Raw genomic sequence first — 10,644 nt, 5'->3', positions numbered from 1 at the left:
TAAGAGAGGTGACCTGAGGCCCTTACACACCCACTTCCAAGAACAGTCACCACAACATTACAACACCATTCTCTCACCACTGTTATTCATCTTTGAGGAAATGAGTTCACCGTTCACGATGCGATATGTGTGTATCAGAGTGACAGCGGCATGAGAAGTTAGAAGACAATAGAGAAGAGATCCTTTTCTCCCCTTAAAAGGTGTCATTTGTTTTTATCAATACCTACTCCACTGACAATGTTTTTTTTTTTTTTTTGGATTACTGGACTTTGAAAACATAAATATAAAGAGGAAGTTGTCTTCTTCCTAAAAATTTTTGAAACCATGCATTTTAAATCCTGGTTTGTAAACTGCTATGCTCCAAAATTAGAAGGGCACCCCCAAAATATAGTTTGGGGAAAGGCAGTTTTGAGTGTGTCCTGTAAAGGAGAAATGACTCTCACGGTGATGTCATTGTTATCACTGCTTTCTCAGTAAGTCCAATCTCTATGTGTCTTCTGCTGCTAAAACAGAATGTATCCAGATGAATAAGTCTTGAGGAAGAGAGATTTCTCTCTTACAGCTTGGCAGCTTAGGAAATTTAAGTTCAAGAGGCTGTAAGGATGAATGCCTTCATGCTACAATACTCCATGGCAGATGGTGGGAGCTCGGGGGAGTATATGTGTGTGTGCACACATGTGGTGAGTGTGTGTGTGTGTGTCTGTCAGTGTGTGTGTGTGAGAGAGAGAGAGAGAGACAGAGAGAGAGAGAGAGACGGAGAGCGAGAAAGAGACAGAGAGAGAGAGGGAAGAGGAGGAGGAGGAGGAAGAGGAGGTGAAAGAGAGAAGCAGCAATTGGGGAGAGTACACTATGCAGGAAAGGGCATGAGAAAGGTAAAGTATGGTTTTACAAAAATAATCCATTCTCGAGATAAGAACCCACTCCCACCAGAACACTGTGAATTCCTCATACGTAACCCAGTCACCTCTAATGGGCTCTACTGCTGAACGCTGTTGTGTTGGAGATGAGGTGTCCACCATGCGAATCTTTGGGGACATAGTCAGGTCACAATAGTCTCCAAATGGAAATCTGTCAGGCTGGAGGAAATGCCGTATTAAATATAAGGCCTGGTGTTCCTACTCATGCCCTTTTCACCACCCTGAGCCTAAGAATCTTCCTCTCTCGGCTGCCAGAATTTCCGTGGTGTCAGCAAACCTGACTCAGTGGTGACCGTGTCTCGGAGGGTTTGAATGATTAGTCAGACTCCAATTCTCTCCTCCTTTATTTACCCTGTTTGTTCTATGAGTAACAGGTTTTGGCATGATGGCAACACTAGGGATATGTTATCTAAAGTTATTTGTGCTTTCTGCCTTTTCCCCAGTTGTCATCTGACTTACAACAGACCACTTGGCATCACCTGTCCTTGGTTTGATGGTTTGTAATGTTGAAGGTTTATCACTGACACTTCCGACCCACCTCACCCCACTCCACCGTACTCCTACGAAATCTCAGCAACTAAGAAGATAAATGACTTGAACTTCAAAACTCAGCTGCTGACTCTGGTGGACAGAATTCAGATTTATTAATCACCACGTGGCTTTGTTTCTACAAGGGACTCTGTCACACGCCAGGTTTGTAAATGGAGTGACACTTTCTTGAAGTGTAAAATTTGAGCTTTTGTGTAGATCCACACTTCTGACAGTGTATCCACATCTGGCATCTGTGGCAGTGGTTTCAGATGTCCTTCTGGAGATGTATTCCATGGCTGCGTTCATTCGTGCATTTGCTGTGTGAATATTAGCAAGCATGAATATTCAAAAGTTAAAGGCTCTGGGAAGGTTTGAAATACAGAAATGTATTGGATGTTTTGGATAACGCCCTCATCGTTCCCTAGGGAGCCCAATGAAGGAGTCACTAATTGAGCTTTCTGGGGATCTGGATCGCAGGTTCTTTCCCCTTTGTATCCAATATTATATGCTAGGACTCTACAGGGGAATAGGACAGGATCTCCGCTTTTCTGGCAGAAAGGCCCCAAAAGGAGAGAAAGACAGATAAATGAGTATAAGATGGTGTGGAGGTTTATTCAGATCATAATGCTTATGGGGCTGGGGAGATGGTGGCTCAGCTGATAAAGTCCCTGGAGCAGAAGCATGGAGACCAGAGTTTGGTTCTCCAGCACCCAAACAAAAACATCCTGAGGCAGATCACCTCTGTAGCTCCCGCATGGGGGTTGGCAGAGACAGATCACAAAGCAGGTTGTCCTACTAATCAGTGAGCTTTGGGTTTAATATTCCTTGGGGAACTCATCCTAAATATGATCTACTACACTAAGTATTCCTGCTAGCAATGTACCAAAGTTATTTTTTTATAGTTACTGAGGAAAGTCACACATTAGTAAAAATTAAAGAGATACTTTTATGGGATAAGACCCCAGTCACTTGTTACATTGCATTTATTCGAGATTTTATTTATTTTTTATTTTTAGTTTTTAGAGTTATTTTCTTAAAAACCTTTTGAAGTGTGGGGTTATTTTTATTTAGGGGCCAAGGAACTTCCTCTGAGAGGCAGGACATGGAAAGACCCAAGACCCGCATTGTTGCCCCAAAGCAACCTGCCTAAACAGATCACAGAACCCTGTCTTTAATACCTGGGGCAGGCTGCATCCCATTAGCACCAGCTGAATGATCTGCTTTCACGGGTTCACAAGCGTGGTCCCCGCGGGATTTTCTTTCTCAACTGCCCAGAACCCAGAAACTGAGTTAGACTGAAATGTTGCTCTAGACCAGTTCTCAGAAGAATGAAACCACAGAATTCACCTTAAAAATAAACCAGGCCATTAAACCTGGCGACTGTATCATAGACTAAACACAATAAGAGCAGTCAGGAGCAGCTCCTGAGATTCCACCCCCCCCCCTGCTTTTTTTTTTCCCTTTTCACTCAAAGAGGTAAAGCTACCCCCTCCCCCCCATGGTCTTACCCTAATACCAAGCCCACTTCCCCTTCAGTTCTTGAAAGTGACAGGTATTTAAGGGAGTTCCTCCTTATGATTTGTTTTGAAGGAAAACAACAAGCTAACTAAGGAACTAACAGCTAACTAACTAAGGACAGGCAGCATTGGAAAGAAGGCGCCAACCAAGGGTTGGTTCACTATTCATTTGAAGTTAAGAAAGGCTGCTGTAACCAAACCTGCAGGTTTTGCAGGTTTCCAAATACCAGTTGCTGCCTCTGAAAGAAACTCAGTGCTCTTATCAAAACGCAATGCAAAACGAAATGAGATACAGGTTCCTTTACTTGGGAGCCCAACCACCTCTACCCCAGTGGTTAAAAGAAAGGTCAGCAATGCCAGGCTGTGGCTGCGGGAGTCTGCCCACCTCCTACCTGCTATCTGGCTGTGCCACTCCCCACCCCTGCTCCAGTCACACTCCCTTAACTTGATATCTGTTTACTCGAGAGGGAGCGGGCTTTGAGAAGAGATCATAAATATCTTGGCCCAATGCCCTAGCAGCCATAACAAGGAAAAGAGCATACTAGCAGGAAGATAACGTTTGGGATATTTAAATGTGTGGGTTAAAATTTTATCCACGCTAATAACTGGATATATATATTTTTTTTCTTCAGACTATTTCCTATTTCTTTGCTCTTTATTTCTGCCCTGAAGCAGCAGATACAAGGAACTAACTCTGCAGGCAAAATCGGCCAGAGCCTACTGCCGGATAACCCTGTAAGGACTGCTTCATTTTGCACAGTACCTGGGTGGCTGTTCCTTCTCCGAAATGGCAGGTGTGAGTGGCTGCTTAAAATATTCCATGTTTTTCTTCAACTTCTTGTTCTGGGTAAGTATTTTTCTTTTAATTATCAGTTTTGTACAAGAAAGTGGAACCTGAGATAAATACCATAACCAAGAACAGACTTCCGTGGAGCTAGAGGATGAGGAGGAAGAGACATTTTCCATTTAACTGTTTGGATTTGTTTGTCTCTCTTTGGTTGTTTTGGGAACTGAGAATAAGCCAATGACTCAAAAAAAAAAAAAAAAAAACCGGGGGGGGGGGTACTCAAGTTCTCTGAAGATAAACATGTCCCAAATGTTTTCATATTGTTGCAAGACTAAACACAGGGGGAAATATCCCTTAATTAAAGGACGATTGTTCTTAGTTTTATGTCAATCAGCAATCTCTGGTTTAAGGACTCCAAGGAAAACAGTTTGCTTCAGCCTGGCTTCTGGTTCCCTCCCTTGACATCTGGGTTTAAAACAGGTGACTAACTAGTGGGTGGTAGGGCGATAAATACATGCGGGGATCATTTTCAGAGCCCCCAGGAAAAAAAATAAGGGGCCTTGAAACACTCTGGGAGAAGCAGCAAGAGTATTTAATCATAAGCTTCAGCTAAGCCAGTGACTATGCATGGGTATTTTGAAGCATTTTGATATATCATCAATACACCCTTTCAAACAGCAGGGTTTGTATCTAGCAGAGAATGTTTCATTTGAAAGTCTGTTGATGTGGATCAGTAGGTCTCAACCTTCCTCATGCTGTGACCCTTTAATACAGTTCCTCATGCTGTGGTGACCTCCAACCGTAAGATTATTATTGGGGATACTTCATTAACTGTGATTTTGCTTCTGCTATGAATTGTAGTGTAAATATCTGATATGCAAGCTATCTGATATGGGACCCCTGTGAAAGGGTGGTTCCACCCTAATGGGGTTGTGACCCACAGGTTGAGAACCCCTCATGGAGCTAAGACAAGTACATTGGAAGAAGTATTTAACATTGAGAAATGAATGCCGAGAAGTAAAGGGGGTGGGCTGTAGGAAAAACAACCTTATCGTCTTACATATATGTTATAAGTAAAACCCGTTCACAGGTAAAGCAAATAGAAATATCCCAGAGTGCTCAAATAGAAAAAAAAAATCATTTTATATTCTGGATTGTAAAGTGGCTTGTGTATTATTAAGAATAAGGAGTTCTGGCTTTGTATCTGAACTGTTTGGCCTATAACAGAGAGATGGCTGGTTCAGTACAATAAAATTCTTCTCTTTTCTTTCTTAGCTTTGGGAAAAGGGCTTAAAGAGGGTTGAACAGAGCAGTAGGGGGAAAGGGAAAGTTCCAGTTTCATAAACTAAATAATGGTTAATTTAAAGAAACTAATATAATTTTATTGTATGAAATGACTTTCCATTCAATGACCAATAGCCCTCGTATAGGTGACATATTGGTGAACTAAATTAGTTAGATGTTTATTTATATAAATAACAGAGTAAAAACATTTTGTTCTTTATACTTTGTTTTTTCCTAGAAAAGAAAAGTGGGCTGCTTTGAAAATACTAGAAACGAAAAATATGTTTTGAAACTCAAGAATTTATGACAAATTTTAAAAATTCATTTGATAGCTTGCTTCTCTTGAATTATTAAAGTCGCTGAGGGTAGAGTATAAATGCATACTTTGGCTTTCTTTCCAGCTTTCCAACAGTCACAAGCGAAGACAAATCTGGAAAATTAACTCCATTACCGGGGCTCTCAAACCACGAGACCACGGTCAATCTGTATACCCATATTTTCATTCACCTGCCCAGGAAATTATGAAGCAATGGTTAGGGTTATCATTCATCTATCAATACATTAACATGTGCATTGCAAGGAAATTACATTTATTAATGTATCTATAGTACCATTCTCATATTTCAAAAATGTAATAAGATTTCTTTGTCAAGGTTTCAATTTCTAATCGCTTCAAAGCTGCTATTTGAACTGGGATCCAGGAAAGGCCCACAAAGTGTGAGTGTGTGTGTGTGTGTGTGTGTGTGTGTAAGTGTGTGTGTGTAAGTGTGTGCATGTGCACACATGAGGGTGAGAGAGAACACATATTATGTATATCACATATTTTATATATCATAAGTGCATACGTAAATGTAGTATAAATACCTTTCATTTTATTTCTTTTAACCAGATTGCAAAATGGGTAGGCTTTCTCATACCATTCAACAATAAGAGAATATTTTCCTTATGAGATGAAAATATAGTTCAATTCAGTTCTTATCCTAATTGATGTACAATTAATTCTGACATTTTTTTTTTAAAAAAGACTCTCCAAGTTGGTTTCTAAGTCTTTTTGATATGATTTTAATAATCTTTATAGCTTCTTTATTGTTAACTGGGACAAATATTCCAGGCTCAGTAGAATTATCTATTTCTTTAAGAAGTCCTGATCTCTTTACCTTTTATAGAACTACAGTCATTGTTTATATTTCTATAATATATATTTATATATTCCACTTAAACAACCAAATATTAATATAATAATAAACAGTTTTTAAGATGTTAAAAAATCTGTCTGTAAATGCCCACACCAGAAACTATCTGTAGATTAGGGAAACGTTAAAATGTATCATTTTATAAACAGAGAATAATAAGTCCTGATGGAAGTTGTGAATTCATTGTCTAATTCAATAACATGATTTTGAAATAGATGCAAATTTTGAACCAAAACATTATATAAGGATAATCCCGGGAAGGGATGCATAATGGATTTAAGGTCAAAGATTCAAGGTCAATTGCAGCTCTCCTGTCTCTGTGAAGTTGTATTTCCAGACGTAGTCTTAGCTTTCCCGGGGGTACTCTGATTACTTTATGGTTGCAATCTGTTCATTCTCTGTGGTCACACATGAAATCTTACTGATAGTATAGATTTCGGTTAGATAGTCTAACTTCCTTTACAGAGTTTTCTCCTCCCCATGTGTGGTGGCGACGTGCAATCTCTCTGTTAGGGACAGCTACCCTCAGTGAGGAAAATAACTGGAAAGACCAATGATAACTTCTTAGTCACAGGTGACATCAGCACTTTAAATCAAAACGTAGGCATCTGGAGCTGTTTCTGAGATCCGGGAACATTCCTGTTTCTCCTCTTATGTCTCCCCTCAGCCCAGAGTTCTCAGTTGGAAAGTTATCATCTTTCATAGGAAGTTAGCAATTTGTCACATTCTTAATGTTTACATGAGCAAAAATTTTAATGTTCCCATTGATGTGGTTTTCTTGTAGATGTCCATGGCCTTGTGTTTTCAAATGCATTCTTTCTGGTTCTAACTTGTGAAACTTGGCTTTAGTAAAGCGGGGCCAGATGTTGAAATATCTTCGAGATATGCATATGGTCATTTGATCTAAACCTAGTGGTTTCTCTTCAGGGAGACCTCAATGTACCACACAAATATGTGGTGCTTTACAGTTGATAGAATTACTGATCAAAGAAAAAATGTGAATTAAAAATCATTCCCGATCATGCCAATGACAGAATTGGAGGTGCTATCAGTAATAGAAAAGCTATAGATACCAAACCTGTTTCCATGAGTCATATGTCAAACACAGGAAATGCCCAAACTTTCTCATGCCCTTCTTAGATAGGACAGGCCTGTGAATAACAAAGAAGCCTAGGGTTTCCTGGGCATCTGAGTAAGCTGGGGCCCTTTATGGGAAAATACAGGATAATAAAAGCCAGACACAGGGCACCGGGTAGAGATTAGATTTCATGAGCAAAAGCACAGTGACACATTGCCAGTCTTTAAATGAGCACAGTGAGGAAAAGGGGCTAGGCCCTAAAGTCAAAGGCATCTGCATCCAAAGGGATCGATGTACAGTGGAGTTTGAAGTGTTTAGAAGGGAGGCTGAACATGGACAAAACCCAGGAGCCAGTGATTCAATGTTCATTGTATTTTCTACATTGGATGGGCTCAGCTTAATCAAGAGCTTGCGGACATATCTCTGAGATTGGGGTATATTGCAAATACTAGGACACGGTTATATAATATTCTCCTGTCAACTGATTAAAAAGCTCTGTGGGAAACAGTTCACCGTGGCTGAAATCTATGGTCTTTGTACATACAGTGACTGTTGTTGTACAATTATTGCCATTCATTTGAACTACAGTAACAGCGAGGATGTAAGAGACCAGTTGTGGTGAGCTTTAAGTCTAATAAGATACTGCTTCTTTTCTTGTTGTATTTCCTTGGAGGGAGTAGCTTCTCTGTACTTTACAGTTTGTTGTCTCCCCAAATTATGACCAAAGTGCTATGTACCTCTTTAAATCATCGTGATGATTAAGTAAGTTAGTGTGCATAAAAGGCTCAAAATAATAATACTCGCTTTCAAAAAATAACATTTCAATCAGCATTTTATAAGCACTTTAATGAAAAAGATATGGAACTATTTCATAATGTAGGGGATTATTTTCCATGCTGGATTGTAGACCAGAGGAGGAACTAAGACTGAAAGAAATTATGATAAGGCAAGAATTCTTCTACCGCAGTTAAAGAAATGGAAAAAAAACTGTGGATTCACACCACTTATGATTCAGATCCTGGGCACACCCTACTGCTTTGTGGGCTACTTTATGTTTCTTGGCTGTTCTGTGTTCCTTCCCACACGCATTAAAAGAGGGTGGCACATTTACCTAGAGAGATTAATTGCAAAGATTACTTAAGAAATTTTATAAAAACTTGTAAGCAAGGACTACTATGCTGTAGTTTAATTGATTTTTTATTCCAATGATGGAATATAAGAACCAGCCTCTCAAATGATGATCATATTTTATGCATAGTAAGTTTTTAAAATATAAGCATAATTTTAATCATACTTGACCCTTCTATAAACTAGACACAAGGCAAGTAGTCTGTGAAAATGAAGGGTATATACCTCAATGATGCTGGCCTCTGCTCTAGATAGATGAAGCCCCAAAGATCCCCACCAAGTGACTTCGAGCCCATTGCTCTGGCTAAAACAGACTATCCTCCACTAATGACCATCGGGAGCAGTTGTAAGCTGGGATTTTAGGAACCCACACGAATTCCCATCAAGCCCTTCAGAATTCCAATCAGAAATTAGTTCAGAATGTCTTCCCATTCTCTTCCTAGCATTTTGTTGATGTTAGTGCATTGTCTGTCTTAGTCTGCTTGGGCCTCCATAAGATATTGCTGTGGACTGGTAGTTCAAACAACAGAAATTCATTTCTTATGGTTCTGAAAGTTGGGAGATTGAAGATTGAGGGCATGAGGGAATGGCCATCTGGGTGTCTGGTCCTTCTGCTGCCTTTTTACTCTGTTCTCACGTGGTCCTTCCCAGGGTTTAGTTAGTGGAGGGAGAGAGACAGCTCTCTCTTGTAAGGTTCACAGTCTTACTGATTAGTATTCTACCTTGATGATCTCACTTATCCTTAATTATCTCCTAAAAGTCCTATTTCTAAATATAATAATTGAAACAGTGTTTTATATGAGTCTAGGGCGATGCTAATCAGACCATTGCTTGCCCGTACACAAATATCAAATTCGTCTACGTTCTCAGAATACTGATTCTGACCAACCACATCCTCACTGTGAAAATCAAAGACATCAAGTTAGGACAAGATAAAGAGCAGAGTGATTCTCCTGAAAGTAAAGCCAAAATAATGATGAGCCAGTGAGTTCTACAGTGTCCACTGATGCTAGGACTAGTCAATATATTAACGTCTTTCATTTCATAGTCTTCTAGAGCTGGGCATGTCTTTACAACTTAACAGATCCTTAGAGCCGATGATGAGGCATGGGGAAGGCCCCAGGAGCTCACTATGATGGTCCATCTTAAAACCATGGTAGTGGAACCGATCTGTATTTAATCAATTTGATAGAAGATGCATCTACTTTTAAGATTGCCTGGAGCATTTTTGAGGATTCTAATGGTGTTAAGTTTGTGATCCTTACATTTGAGTTTCTCCAATAAGATAAGAAAGATGAGTTTTAAACAGTTTATTTTTATTTTAAAACTAAAGCACACACAAAAGAGAGGAATAGTGTTGGGCATGGGCCTGAGCATTTAGCTAATTTCTATATGTGTAAAAGAATTTTGTCTAATTGTGAAGACTGAAATTAGACAAAATATTCTTGACTTTTGAGTTAATCGAGTACTCTTTCTTTTCAATGTTGATGTTACAGACAATATACAATTGCTGAGAAAAACCTAACATCATTTGAGGGTCATGGATGATTAACATTACGTTTAGTTAAAGTTAAATACCAGAGTGATTAAGATGATCAGAATAAGGGTGTGGGAAATCTAAGACCAGGGTAGATGAGGCAATACGGAGAGAGGGAAGCAGCACTAAAGACCTCTGGAAGGGCTGGAGAGTTGGCTCAGTGGCTAAGAGCATTGCCTCCTCTTCCAAAGGTCCTGAGTTCAATTCCCGGCAACCACATGGTGGCTCACAACCATCTGTAATGAAGTCTGGTGCTCTCTTCTGGCCTGCAGACATACACACAGACAGAATATTGTATGCATAATAAATAAATAAATAAATAAATATTTTTGAAAAAAGGACCTCTGGAAAAGCCCTGTGAAAACTTATTATTGTAGAAATTTCTTAAACTCTATACATATATAAAAAGAATTTAAATGGACTTAACATGCAAGGAGAAAGACAATATCCCAACTAGATATTATATGCTACGAAATGAAACTATCAGTACCAAAAATGGGTTATATCTTTTTGAGTTGTTGGTCAAAAAGTTTCCATAGACTCCCCTAAACATTACAAGCAATAGCTGATGCTATTAGCTGCCCTCTACAGTCTTACTGTTTAACCCACCATAGGCTTCTGTTATCAAAGATGGAGAAACCTGGTTGGTACTCAAACGAAAGCTTCATACCT

The 10,644-nt window shown here is 39.4% G+C and overlaps 1 protein-coding gene across 1 annotated transcript in view; it reads left to right on the top strand.

Moving 5' to 3' along the window:
- The first annotated feature begins 3,508 nt into the window (after positions 1–3,508).
- The window catches only part of Tspan8 (tetraspanin 8), a 31,061-nt gene continuing 23,925 nt past the window's right edge, over positions 3,509–10,644 (top strand). The window contains exon 1 of the mRNA XM_041671715.1: positions 3,509–3,812. Within this exon, the coding sequence (XP_041527649.1) occupies positions 3,753–3,812 (60 nt within the window). The 5' untranslated portion in view covers positions 3,509–3,752. The remainder of the gene's footprint in view (positions 3,813–10,644) is intronic.

The sequence above is a fragment of the Microtus oregoni genome, unplaced genomic scaffold (genome assembly GCF_018167655.1).
Source record: "Microtus oregoni isolate MIOR12 unplaced genomic scaffold, Mior012 000001F_ref0000356, whole genome shotgun sequence".
NCBI lineage: Eukaryota > Metazoa > Chordata > Mammalia > Rodentia > Cricetidae > Microtus > Microtus oregoni.
Note: the sequence above shows the minus strand (reverse complement) of the source record. Positions and strands in the feature narration are given on the sequence as shown.